We start from the raw sequence: 13,939 nt of genomic DNA on the forward strand, positions 1-13,939 counted from the left end.
AAGAGAATTCCCCAGGAGATGGAGGGAGGGCTGAGATCCTCTTTGCAGTTTTCAGCAAAAGAATTGTCTGGTTTCAGGCCAAGACGAATCTTCCAGAACTGGAAGGAGCTGGCTGGCCTCCTGGGATTGCGTGAGTCAAAGGGCTCCTTCCTTGCTTCCAGCTCACTTTGCTATGGGCAAAACCCGCCGCACTGAAGAGCTCTGATAATTTTACAGGACTTTCCAACTGGCTTTACAGCCAGCAGAGTCTCTTTCTCTGCTCCTTGTCATATCTTGAACACAAGCTGAAAGGTTTCTTCGTTGAGTGTGCCAATTCTTCTCTACACATTGCTTGATTCTTCTCTATACAGGCAAGGAAACATTGGTTTATTGTCCCTTCATGAAATGGTTCTCTGCTCTCTTTTTCTGAGCAGAGATGCTACATTGTGCTTCCATGGTTTAAATATGCATTAAATCATTTCTGCAATGGTGGCACTGCACCACCTTTCTGCTGAATAGGACATTGTGCAGCCAGTTGTGCTTGCTTCTTGTCCCCTTGTGTGATGGTGCAATGTGGCTGCTTTTGCAATCCCAGTAAATTAAGTGGTGCATTGAAGGCATGAACAAAGGATTATAATAATAATAATAATATGTTTTATTTATAGACCGCTATTCCGCGATGATCATAGCGGTGTACAGTAAAATCGTAAAAAATACAAAATAGAGTTAAAGGAGGGAGAAGTCTCATCCTTCAGGCAGTCCAAGATGTTGCTGGTCTGCCTGATGGCTCCCTCTGAGGCCGAGATGACAGTTGAGGAGGGAGGGGCCTCTTCCTTCAGGCAGTCCCTGATGTTGCTGGGTCTGCCTGATGGCTCCCTCTGAGGCCGAGATGACAGTTGAGGAGGGAGGGGCCTCTTCCTTCAGGCAGTCCAAGATGTTGCTGGGTCTGCCTGATGGCTCCCTCTGAGGCCGAGATGACAGTTGAGGAGGGAGGGGCCTCTTCCTTCAGGCAGTCCCTGATGTTGCTGGGTCTGCCTGATGGCTCCCTCTGAGGCCGAGATGACAGTTGAGGAGGGAGGGGCCTCTTCCTTCAGGCAGTCCAAGATGTTGCTGGGTCTGCCTGATGGCTCCCTCTGAGGCCGAGATGGCAGTTGAGGAGGGAGGGGCCTCTTCCTTCAGGCAGTCCAAGATGTTGCTGGGTCTGCCTGATGGCTCCCTCTGAGGCCGAGATGACAGTTGAGGAGGGAGGGGCCTCTTCCTTCAGGCAGTCCCTGATGTTGCTGGGTCTGCCTGATGGCTCCCTCTGAGGCCGAGATGACAGTTGAGGAGGGAGGGGCCTCTTCCTTCAGGCAGTCCAAGATGTTGCTGGTCTGCCTGATGGCTCCCTCTGAGGCCGAGATGGCAGTTGAGGAGGGAGGGGCCTCTTCCTTCAGGCTGTCCCTGATGTTGCTGGGTCTGCCTGATGGCTCCCTCTGAGGCCGAGATGACAGTTGAGGAGGGAGGGGCCTCTTCCTTCAGGCAGTCCAAGATGTTGCTGGTCTGCCTGATGGCTCCCTCCATCCAGTAATTCCGTATTGTGTGTAAAATAGTATGCAAAGGGATTTTGTAGCATCATTGAGATTAACTGAATTTGCAGCTTGAATTTTTGTAGACTCTTGGTCTACTTTCTAAGATGCATGGAGTGAACTGGTTGGCAACCAGGAAAGATCTTTCTAATCAGACTGTGTAAATAGCCATTGAAATGCAAAACATGTGGCTATAGCATGCAAAGGGATCTTGTAGCACTTTTGAGACTAACTGCACAAAAGATAAGCATAAGCTTTCAGAGACTGGTCTACTTCCTCAGATGCATGGAACGAATTGGTGCCCAGGAAGGAACTTTATAATTATGTGAAACTATTACACCTGCAGAATTCTGCTTCCAGAACTGTGAACTTAATGCAAACATTACATAATGGCCAAAACAATACAGACACAATAGGATTGCCACGTGTCCCTTATCTGTGGCCTGGAAAGCTTGCCGCTTATAGGACTGACAGATGCTCCTTATTCTAAGTGTTATTCACTGTTTGAAGTTTTTATATAGATGGAACAACATGTCAAAAATCCTGCATTTGGGGTAAAGTTTTAAGGAAACACCAGAGCAGTGTTTCCTTAAAACATAATAATAATAATAATAATAATAATAATAATAATAGGATTTGTTTATAGTCCACCCAATCACAAGGAATCAGGGCGGGTTACAACAATAAAGAAAGTTCAAAGCAAATAAACAATAACATTAAAATAACAAAGCAGTTCACAATAGCAATAAATAGCAAAAATGCATAGAAATTCACAGCAGCAATAAAATTAACAAAACAAATTGCATAGCAATAAATGAACAAAACAAGTAAAATAGAAAATAATCCCCATTCTCAGCACCCCATCCCAATCCTGAAAACAATATAAACGATACACAGTCTTAAAACATTACAATGTAGGACCATAGGAGGAAAAAACAGCTGGGCTCCTGTGCTTCCAGAGTCTCTCTGCTGGTCCCTGGTGTTTCTGGGAGAGGCAGATGTACAAGTAAGAAGACATTAAAAGTTGTAAAGACCAAGAAAATATTGCCATAGACAATTAAACTGGATCACTAGGGGTGCTACACTGTAGAAGTAATGCAGTCTGACAGCACTTCAACTGCCATGGATCTATCAGAATCCTGGGATTTGTAGCTTTGTCAGGCACCTGAACTCCTTGGCAGAGAAGGCTATAAAGACTTTGTAAAACTATCAATCCCAGGATTCCATAGGAGGGAGCTACAGTGCATTATTTCTACAATGTAGGTGCACTCAGTGCAAGCCACTAAACAGTAATAGCGTTTAGTCTTTGCAGCCTCCGCCCATCACAGTTTTGTGGCAACAGAAATGCTGAACTACAAATAAATTGACTTGCAACAACCTTGGCAAGATTTCATGGCAGCTGAGGTCTCAGAGCAAGATGTTCTCCAAAGTCAAGGTACATACACACAGTTGTACCAAAGTGATTTCAGATTCTCAGAAAACAATTTGTGAAATTTGGGGTGGTTTGAGAATCAGACCTCACTTTACAAATCACTGTCTTGTTTCGAGCAAAGCAGCTGTCAACAGCCTGGTGAGTGAGGAGTAAGAGTAAGAGTATGCCAAGGAGTCTTTTACAACATTTATTTTCATTTTATCAATTATGCTAATCTCCATCCTTCTGGCTCAGAACTAGACATGTAAACCTTCATACCAGAATGACACATTTCAAAAGTTTTCTTTTCACTCTGTGAGATTACCAGAGATTCTGTGTGTTTTCTTTTAAGGACTTTTTGCATTTCAGGACATTTGGGGGGGAAATGATTAATGGCAGTCTTCTTAGCACACATAAAAATAATGCATTCTGTGTAAAGTACATTTATATACAAAACAATGGGCATATTTATTTATTTATTTATTTATTTATTTATTTAGGTATTTATATCCCGCCCTTCAGCCCTAATGGCTCTCAGGGTGGCTTACAATTATTATTTTTAATCAGACAGTTCCCTGCCCTCAGGCTTACAATCTAAAAGACACAAAACAAAAGGAGAAGGGAATGGTGGAGGGAAAGGGGATGAGGTCCAGTGGTTCTTCTCTCCCTCAGTGCAGCAAGGTAAGGAGTATGAACTAGCAATGAGTCTTGAGTAGGTGCAGGTAGGGCTTAGTAAACACCAACCCACCCCTGGACCAAGGCAGATGGATTGGAGGGAGGGCTCTTCCTTCTTCCAGGCTAGTCCTGATGGAGCTGGACCTGCCTGGTGAACTCCCTCTCAGGCCGGCGGATGGCAGTTATGGAGGGCGGAGTCTCCTTCCTCTCTTTGCACAAATAAACAGAATGCACCCAGTAGAATACACCATTGTTTCAATTGCTCCACTGGCTGCTGGTCTGTTTCTAGATGCAATTCACAAAAAAGTAAGGTTTTCTCTTTTTTGGACAGCTAGGGGTCTTCCAGAGAACTGGGAGGATGAGGTGGTACGTTGGAGTAGGAATCACAGAACCATAGGAGTTGGAAGAGACCCAAAGGGCATCCAGTCCAACTCCATTCTGCCATGCAGGAAGACACAATTCATCCAGCCTTGGTTCAAAAGCCTCCAGAGAGGGAGAGTATACCATCCTGTGAGGCAGCTAAATGTCTCCATTTGTGTCTCTGGAGGCACAAATTGCTTTTGGGAGCTGTTGACATCTTTCCCATTGCATGCTATCCAACTGTCCCAATTTGGCAGGGACAGCCCTGTTTGATCCTATTCCATCCCACTGTCTCACCTGTTTTAAAAACATCTCAGTTTCTCTCTCCACCTCCCACATTCCCTCTTTGGGGTTGTTCAAATGGGACCGGGTTCCCCTTGGCCTGGTTTTGGCCAGTTCAGACCACTTAGGCCAAAACCTCAGGGGCAGGACTGGGCCCAGTCCTGCCAGACCAGACATGGATCCAGAGGATCTGGCCTGATCCCAGGATCAACAGCCAATACCCTGGGGTAATATTCCTCTGGGTTTCCACTGAGTTTCCCAGGAACTCCATGGCACTGGCCCACCATGCTCCTTAACTTGCTGTGCTGTCACTCTTACTCAGATGCCTCTCTGTCACCACATCTGGCACAGAAAAGGGGCACCCCATTTTTACATCAGATGCAGCAATGAGGGGCTTCTGTGTAAGAGCAACAGTGCAGCAAGGTAAGGAGTATGAACTAGCAATGGGTCTTGAGTAGGTGCAGGTAGGGCTTAGTAAACACCAACCCACCCCTGCGCCAACCTGGGAACAACCTATCCTGCCTGGTGTGCTCTGCCCCTTTGCCCTCAGCTTACTTCAATAGCTGCAAATTAAGTTCAGTGTGGAAAAGTAGCTTACATTCAGTTAATTCAGCAGGAGGGAAAGGTGGGGAATCTCATCCTTCCCAGTAGGGTAAAGCAAAAGCAAATGCAAACTTGGAGGGAGAGAAAAGACAGGCCCAGCACCATCGGGCCTAGCCTCAAGAAGAAGAGCCTTCCCCCAGTCCATCTACCTTGGTCCAAGCCTCAGAGGGAGAGAAGAACTGCTGGACCTGATCCTGTTCCCACCACCATTCCCTTGTCTTTTTGTGTTGTGTCTTTTTAGACTGTAAGCCTAAGGGCAGGGAATCATCTTATTAAAAAGACTGTATGTACAGTGCTGTGTAAATTTACAGCACTATATAAATAAAGCTTAATAATAATAATAATAATAATAATAATAATAATAATAATAAAATATTGGAGGGTATGCCATTTTTGAATTACTATCAATGTCGTTGTCATCATGATCATGATCATGATCATCTTTATTTATGTCCCTTTCCCCTGAAAACTGGGGGTGAACTTGCACTGCAGAATTAAAGCAGTTTGATACCACTTTAACTGCCATGGCTCCTTCCAATAGGAGTTTTGTGAGTTATTTTGCCTCCTCTGTCAAAGAGCTTTGGTACCACAATAAACTGGTCCATAAAAGTAACATCACTCTGACCAGGAGACTTATCCAGAAAACAGATCACATTGAGTGTATCTACCTGACCCTGAAGGCTAGAGACAGTCTGGGGATTCTGTTGGTCCACCATCCACCCCTTGCCTAACAGACTTCCTGGCCGAGCTGACACAGCCGGTCTCGGAGCTGATACTGGAGTCTCCCAGGCTTCTTGCACTGGGAGACCTCAATATTCCCTTCAAGGCCGGCTCATTAGATCTAGTAGGTGCAGCTTGGGAATTCATGAATATCATGACGGCCATGGGCCTGTCCCAATTAGTCTTGGGTCCCACACATTCTGCTGGTAATACACTCTATGTAGTCTACAGATCAGGAATATCCGTGGGCAGAGATAATTCATACCTCTGCTCTGTCATGGACGGACCATTTTCTGGTCAAAGTAGGACCCATATCCCCCTTGGGGGTAGAGGACCTATTAAAATGGCCCGCCCTCAAAAGCTGATGGAACCAAAAAGGTTCCAGGAAGCTCTAGAGGGTCTTATGGTTGGAAATGACAGTGATTCTGTCGAAGCCTTGGTTATACCTGGAATAACGATCTTACCAAGGCCATAGACATTATTGCTCCTGAGTGTCCCTACCGGCCCGCTTCAAATAAAAAACCATGGTACACAAAAGATCTTCATAAAATGAAGCGGACTGCACAATGACTAGAGCACCGCTGGCGGAAACATCGGCATTTTTCTGACAAGACACTCCTTGAGAACTTATTGGCTTCTTATGGAGTGGCAATAGATGTAGCAAAGAATTCTTTCTATGCTGCACGTATTGCGTCTGCAGAGTCTCGTCCAGCACAGCTGTTTAGGGTGGTAAAAGAGCTAACTCAGCTGCCTCCCACCCTAAACTTATTAGTACAAACAACTAGAGCCTGCTGTGCTGCTTTTAACAACTTTTTCACAGATAAAATCTCTCAGATAAGGGCCGATCTGGATGCGGGCATTATGACAGAGATAGAAAGAGAAGTGTCCAGTGACTCTGTGGACTATGTTAGATGGGATCATTTTGAGTTTGTAAATACCGATGAAGTGGACAAGACTCTTGGAAGTGTTAGGAAGATGACATGCCCCCTCGATCCCTGCCCATCATGGTTGACCACCCAGGGAGGGGATGCAACAAAAATATTACTACAATCTATAATTAATACATCCCTTAGGAAGGGAAAATTTCCATCAAAATTAAATCAGGCAGTTGCCAGATCGCTTTAAAAAAAAATCCTCCCTAGATCCCCTGGTGAGGAATAACTGTCTGGTTAAAAATAATAATAAATGTAAGCCGCCCTGATAGCCATTAGGGCTGAAGGGCGGGATATAAATACCTAAATAAAAAATAAATAAAAAAATAAACTACAGACCAGTCTCCCTTTTATCATTCTTGGGCAAAGTGATCGAGAGGGCAGTCACCTTCCAGCTCCAGGTTATCTTGGATGGAACTGATTACCTAGACCCATTTCAAACTGGCTTCAGGGTGGGATATGGAGTTGAGACTGCCATGGTCGCCTTGGTCGATGATCTCCGTCTGGGCATCGACAGGGGAAGTGTGATCCTGCTGGTGCTCTTGGACATCTCAGTGGCCTTTGATACCATTGACCACGGTATTCTTCTGGAAAGCCTGAGAGAGTTAGGTATCGGAGGCACTGTTTTGCAGTGGTTCAGGTCCTACCTCTCGGGCAGAGCCCAGATGGTGTCACTTGGGGACAGTTATTTGTCCAAGAAGGAGCTCATATCTGGTGTCCCTCAGGGCGCAATACTGTCTCCAATGCTATTCAACATTTACATGAAGCCGCTGGGAGAGATCATTCCGAGTCATGGGTCGCTGTGTTATCAGTACGCTGATGACACCCAAATCTATTTCTCTATGTCTCCGACTGTTGCAGTGACTAGGGATGACATCTCTCCTCTAGATGCCTGCCTTGGGTCGGTAATGGGTCCCTACCTGGGCCAAAAGGACCTTGAAACAGTGGTACTTGCACTGGTAATCTCTCATTTAGATTTCTGTAATGCACTCTACTTGGGGCTATCCTTGTACCAAGTTCAGAAGCTTCAATTGGTTCAAAATGCAGCAGCCAGATTCTAGGTTTGACCATATAACACCAGTACTAAAATCTCTTCACTGGTTGCCAGTTAGCTTCCGGGCGCAATTCAAGGTGTTGGTCATCACCTTTAAAGCCCTACATAGCTTGGGCCCAAGTTACTTGCGGGAACGCCTCTCCCTACACAATCCGCCCCACACTCTCAGAACATCAGGGAAGTATTTACTGGAACATCATAGTACTAGGTTAAAGACAACTTCCCACAGGGTGTTTACAGCAGCGATTCCAAAATTATGGAATGGCTTACCGGAAGAGATCCATTGCATTATTACCTTAGAGGCCTTTAAGAAGGCACTCAAAATGGATCTCTTCTGGCAGGCTTATCCATCAGATTCTATATAAAAGCTGATGACAATATCGCACTCTCGACTGTGATCACTGAGAACTAATTTAGAGAACTAATAGGAATTGGTAAATTCAATATTAATGTTTGATCTTAAAAAGCAGTTGAAAAAAATTCATTAGAAACAATGCAGTGCCCCATCTGTAAAAGAAACCCTTTCTTTAAAAAACTTCACTCCTGGAAACCTGCTGGAAAGGAAAAGGGGGTCTTTTTTGTGTCCATACTTTTGGAGTGCTGTAGAGAGACAGCTTCACTACACACACAAAGACACACACATACCATATACTTGGTTGCGATAGTTTTGCTGCTAAAAAAAAAGGGACTACCATATCAAAGTGAAGATTGAGATTGGAAATTGGGAAGATGACCAGCTGACCCATCCCAGTGAAGTCTATCTGCCAGGATTCATTGGTGAACTCTGCTGACACAGACCCCTTTTGAGGGCAGCTGGGCTTAGATTTGGGTCCAAGACTCACGTAACCAAGATAAATACAGGGTTATTGGAGAAACTCCTCAGCATTTTGGCCTTACCTCCAAGCTGAGGCCAGGACTCAGCACATCACAACACAGGGTGTGGGCCAGTCTCCAAAGAGGGTCACTTTCAGCTGGGAACCACAAAAGCCAATTGAGGAGGAAAAGAAGAGCTTGTAGGGGTGATGGAAGAGGCTTTGCAGCAGGTCACAATAGCCCCACACTCTGAGATTTGGGGCCCAGAGTCGGAGATATAGGGAGGATCTTCTTGACATGTCAGACTAGGTAAAAGTTGTATTATAGAGGCAGCTACTGGTATCGGTCCCCCATCCAAGTACTAACCAGGGTCAAACCTGCTTAGCTTGCAAGATCAGATATGGAGCTGGTGCCATTGAGGTATAGGCTAAATCTTAAAGTATGGTATTTGTTGTTGTTGTGTGCCTTCAAATCATTTCTGACTTATGTCAAACCTATTATTGAGTTTTCTTCACAAGCTTTGTCCAGAAGGGGTTTGCCATTGCTCTCCCCTAAGGCTGAGAGTATGTGACTTGCCCAAGTGGATTACCATGACCAAACTGGGAATCAAACTCTGGTCCCCAAAGTCATAGTACAGCACTCAAAGCACTATGCCATGCTGGCTCTCCAAAATATGATATACTGTGTATTATATGTATGGGTCCCTATGTGTGTGTGTCCATGTGCCTTCAAGTCACTTTCCAACTTATGACAACTCCCATGAATTTTTCATAGGGTTTTCTTTGGCAAGGAATCCTCAAAAGTGGTTTTGCCAGTTCTGTCATCTGAAATATAGGCCAAAGCACTTAGTATTTCTTGGTGGCTTCCCATCCAAGTACTAACCTATGCTGACCCTGGTTAGCTTCCAAGATCAAACAGGGATCTTGTGCCTTTGCGGTCCAGTCAGCCCTCAACATCCACTGACTGAAAATATTTGAAAATATTTTTTAAAAAAATATGAATTCCAAAAAGCAAGCCTTGATTTTTACACCGTTTTACTAAGCCATTGTATCTAAATGGGACTTGAGCATCCACGGATTCTGGTATCCATGGAGGGTCCTAAAACCAAAGCCCAATGGATACCAAGGGCCCACTGTATTTAGGCCAAATATTAAAATATGATGGGCTGTGTACAGTATTATATGTGTTCCCTATGTGTTTGTGTCAAGTCACCTGTCAACTTACAGCAACCCCATGAATTTAATAGGGGTTTTTTTCTGCCAAGGAATCCTCAGAAGTGATTTTCAGTTCCTTCCTCCAAAATATAGCCTAAAGCACTTTCCAAGTGCTAACCAGGTCTGACCCTCCTTAGCTTCTAAGATCAGACAAGATCTGGTGTCTTTAGGGAGGTATATCACATGAAGGGTAAGGACAGGAGCAAAGCAGATTGTTACCGTCCTGTCATTAGGGGAAAGATTATAACACCCCGCATGCTTGTCCCATTCTTCTTCTGTCTGTGAAGTATAATGGACCCATCATTTGGTATTAACAAAAGTTTCCTTTTTCACCTGCTTTTAAAATGTTTCAGTTCCTCTTTCCTCCTCCCCCTTTCCTCCTTTCTGCTCAGGTTATCTCAATTGCTGCAAACTAAGTTCAAAGTGCAAAAGTAGTTCAAGCTCAGCTCAGCTCAGTGAGATGATTGTTCCAGTTAAATCATGCAAAAGCAAACTTCTGCAGCCTGTCCTAGCCCATGTGTTTTTTTCCCATGAGTAACTTTTGTCACCTTGACCACATTCTGATGTTTCTCGGCCACATGTGTCCCAGTTATCATTGGTGAAATGTCACAGGATTATATGCAGGATCTTTGCCTATGGATTTTCTGCACTGTCATGGGGGTTGAACTACATGGTGTCCAAGATCTCTTGTTCCAACGTGATGACTCCTCCAGTTCTTTAGGCCTTCACTGTTCCATAATAGAGAACCTCTTATACATTAAAGGCACAGACATAATCTCCATCCTCCTGTCTTCAGTTCATGATTTCTTCCAGAAAATAAGAGAGGGAAGAAATTCCCTCTGATTAAAAAAAAAAAAAAGCAGCATAAGCAGATGCGAAAGATGCTGAGAGATTGGAGCCATCTCTCTTGGGTCCTGCCTGATTCAGCAGAAACCCTGAGGTCAGCATAGGCTTTTTTGCACAACCGCGCATCTTTCAGTCTGGCCGTTGCATGCCACAGCCTTCCATGCTCCCCTGTCCACATGGGCAATTAGGCTGAAGAGTAAACGATGTGTTCCATCACCAAGGCGTATACTTTTCTGCCCTTGGCCGGCATGCCATTGGCCTCTTAATAAGCCTTGGCCAGGGTGGGCTGCCCAAGAGTTTATTTCAGGTAACGCAGCAAGATCAGCAGCACAAAATGAATAGGTTTGACAGAAGGGTCCATGGGAGGGGAGGGGATGGAATATACAGACTCACACGCTTTGGTCAGCCTCATTCCTTTTCTTATTACCTAAGTTGCAAAGAGTAGGGGAAAAGATCTGGCTGGCAGGTCACTTTAGAAAAAAAGAAAGAATTATTTTTAGTAAGCAATTGACTCCAAGCGTAATGACTCAAGAGAATTGTAACTGTCTATGCACTGGCTTCTAACATTGCTTTTCTAGCCGAAGTCCAGACCACAAAACTTTGGAACGCTAACAAAAAGAACCTGTGGAAGAGAGACATTTGCATCCCAAGCCATGGAGGGTCTTTCTCTTTGCAGACGGCTTCCATGCATGCTGTCCCGGGTTGAAGTCCCACCCACTGCTGTGAAATGGATTCTCTGAGTAGGCTAAAATATGTGCTTGGACAAAGCTGTACTAACAGCAGCAACAGCAAGAACCAAATTCTTTGGACATTATGGCATCGCTATAATATCAAAGAACAATAGAACTGTGGAGTTGGAAGGTATCCCCAAGTCCTCTAGTTTAACCCTCTGCCAAGGCAGGAATCCATAGACAAAGTACTCCTGAGAGGATGCCATGAACCTCTGTTTAAAAGCCTCCAACAAAAGAGAGCCCACAACCAGCTGAGGAAGGGTGCATCTATACTTAAGAAATAGTGTGGTTTGACACCACTTTAAGTGCTGTAGCTCCATCCTATGGCATCCTGGGATTTGTAGTTTTCCAAGGTCTTTAGCCTTTAGCTTGCTGGTGCTTCACAAACCTTCACAGAACACCACTTTAATTGTGCTAGCTCCATCCTACAGCATTTGGGAGATTTTTATTGTTGTTGTTGTTGTTGTTGTTGTTGTTTATTTGTGTAGTTCCATAAGTATACATGGAGCTTTACAGATACAATCAATTCAAAACATGAAATCTTGCCAGAGGCATACAGTCTAAGGATATATTCTAGTTTTGTAACACACCTATACTCTTTGGTAGAGAAGACTAAAGGCTCTGTAAAACGGCAAATCCCAGGATTCCATAGGATGGAGTTGCAGCATTTAAAGTGGGGTCAAACAACATTATTTCTACAGTGTAGATGCACCCTTAGATTAGTGAAACACATAACAGTTGTGATCCAGCTTCCAACATAGCATTAAAATCTACAAATGTAAATAAATTACACTAATACTACGCAATCTCAATGTAGTATAGCAACAATGTGAAACACATGGCAATGACTGGGTGTCGTTTCTCATTGTAACATTGCTGTATGTGCAATTCCACTTCTCTCGGTGTCAGCAGAATACATCCATTGTACGATGGTGACTATTTCACCCATCATGCATAGCATGACTAATATTTGAAGATGAGAATGAAAATGTGCTGGCCCATGACAGATCTCACATGTGCAGTTTCACATCTTCTCACCACCCAGCAGTTGTCAAGACTCAGAAAAAGCTCATGATTCTGTTGCATACAAGAGGTGAGGGAAGGCAATTCAGAACATGAAGTTGTGTTTGCTCTGGGCTCCTGTGAGGAGGGAAAAGTTGGTGCACTCCATTTCAGAACACACCCTTGTATTTTGTCCCATCAGCTAAGCTGAGACCAGCCACTTCTCTATGGTGGAACGTTTTGGACAGATCAAAAAGGCTTTGGTCAGACCTCCCTTTGAATATTGTGTCCACTTCTGGGCACCACAATTCAAAAAGAATAGATCAGGTCTAGAGAAGGGTGACCAAAATGCTGAAAGGTCTGGAAACCTCCAAGCCCTCTGAGGAGCAGCTTAGGCAGGTGGGTATATTTAACCTGGAGAAGAGAAGGCTAAGGAGTGACATGGTATCCATTTTTAATATTTGAAAGGATGTCATATGGAGAATGGGGCAAGCTTGTTTTCTGCAGCTCCAGAGACTGGGAAATGGAATAATGGATTCAATCTATAGGAATAGAGATTCCACCTAAACATTAGGAAGAACTTCCTGACAGTACAACCTGTGCAATAGTGGAAGACACTGCCTTAGTGTGTGGTGAAGTCTCCTTCTTTGAAGATTTTAAACAAAAGCTGGATGGCCATTTGTTTCAGGGAGGGCTTGGATGGTGTCTTCCTGCATGGCAGAATGGGTTTGGACCTGGATGGCCCTTGGGGTATCTTCTAACTCTGATTCTAAAAGGGGGGGGGGGGAGTGCCATCCAAAAAGAGACTCATGTGCAATGAATGTGCATTGACCAAGAAGGGTGCCATATATCCAATTCCACTCCCAAAGCCTTGGATTGAATGCAAATGTTGCACTTTGGACAAAAATATTCAAGCATTTCTGTAGAAAAAGTTCTTCATGCAAAGATACCAGATGGTCATCCATACCATAAAAGTATAGCACTATGATTCCACTTTAGCTGCCATGTTTCTACCCTGTGCAATCCTGGGGTTTGCAGTTTTAAGAGGAGAATTTAGCATTCTCAGCCAGAGTACTCCAGTGCACCCCAAACTGCAAAGTCCAGCATTCCATGGGACAGAGCCATGGCTGTTAAACTGGAATAATAGCACTGTAACTGTATAATGTGAATGGACCCTGGAAGGATTCTGACTGAAATTATCATCTCTAGATGAGTGCAAAAATACAAGGCTGAGAGCTTATCCTGACTCACCCATTCTTCTCAGATTTATTTTTGGTTGCATCTACACTGTAAAAATAATGCAGTTTGACACCATATTAACCTCTGTAGCTCTGTCTTATGGACTCCTGGGATGTGCAGTTTGTTTTACAAGGTCTTTAGCCTTTTCTGCCCAAGAGCGCTGGTGTCTCACAAGACTACAAATCCCAGGATTTTGTAGAGTGGCACCATGGCAGTTAAAGTAGTACCAAACTGCATTGTTTCTACAGTGTAGCTGCATCCATTTGAAATATGTGGGTCTTTTCAGCCTGCAATGGCCTCTTTCTAAAAATGCAGTTTGTCTGAATGGGATTTGGGCAACAGACATTCCTGCTTGGAACTGTCTCACAATTTTGAGCCAAAAAGTGAACGCTCACACCCTAAAAGTCTTTGAGAAGAGCTTTACACTTTGACAGCCTCTTTTATTGGGCCAGTCTGTCAAAGGATCAGAAGGCAGTTTCTGAAGGGCATGCCCTGGGAGTCTGACTTTTGGCA

The 13,939-nt window shown here is 44.2% G+C and overlaps 1 protein-coding gene and 1 pseudogene across 2 annotated transcripts in view; one reads left to right on the forward strand and one right to left on the reverse strand.

Moving 5' to 3' along the window:
* LOC149317932 (geminin coiled-coil domain-containing protein 1 pseudogene) overlaps nt 1-4,559 on the reverse strand; it is a 109,626-nt pseudogene extending 105,067 nt beyond the window's left edge. The window contains exon 1 of the transcript XR_016280298.1: nt 4,494-4,559. The product of XR_016280298.1 is annotated as a geminin coiled-coil domain-containing protein 1 pseudogene (transcript). The remainder of the gene's footprint in view (nt 1-4,493) is intronic.
* A 99-nt stretch (nt 4,560-4,658) lies between these two features.
* Nucleotides 4,659-13,939, forward strand: part of OSTN (osteocrin) — a 34,761-nt gene continuing 25,480 nt past the window's right edge. The window contains exons 1-2 of the mRNA XM_089513257.1: nt 4,659-4,695; nt 5,610-5,719. Of these exons, the coding sequence (XP_089369383.1) occupies nt 4,659-4,695; nt 5,610-5,719 (147 nt within the window). The remainder of the gene's footprint in view (nt 4,696-5,609; nt 5,720-13,939) is intronic.

This window comes from Sceloporus occidentalis, unplaced genomic scaffold, assembly GCF_023333645.1.
Source record: "Sceloporus occidentalis isolate IW3139 unplaced genomic scaffold, rSceOcc1.0.p SCAF_2, whole genome shotgun sequence".
Classification (NCBI taxonomy): Eukaryota; Metazoa; Chordata; class Lepidosauria; order Squamata; family Phrynosomatidae; genus Sceloporus; species Sceloporus occidentalis.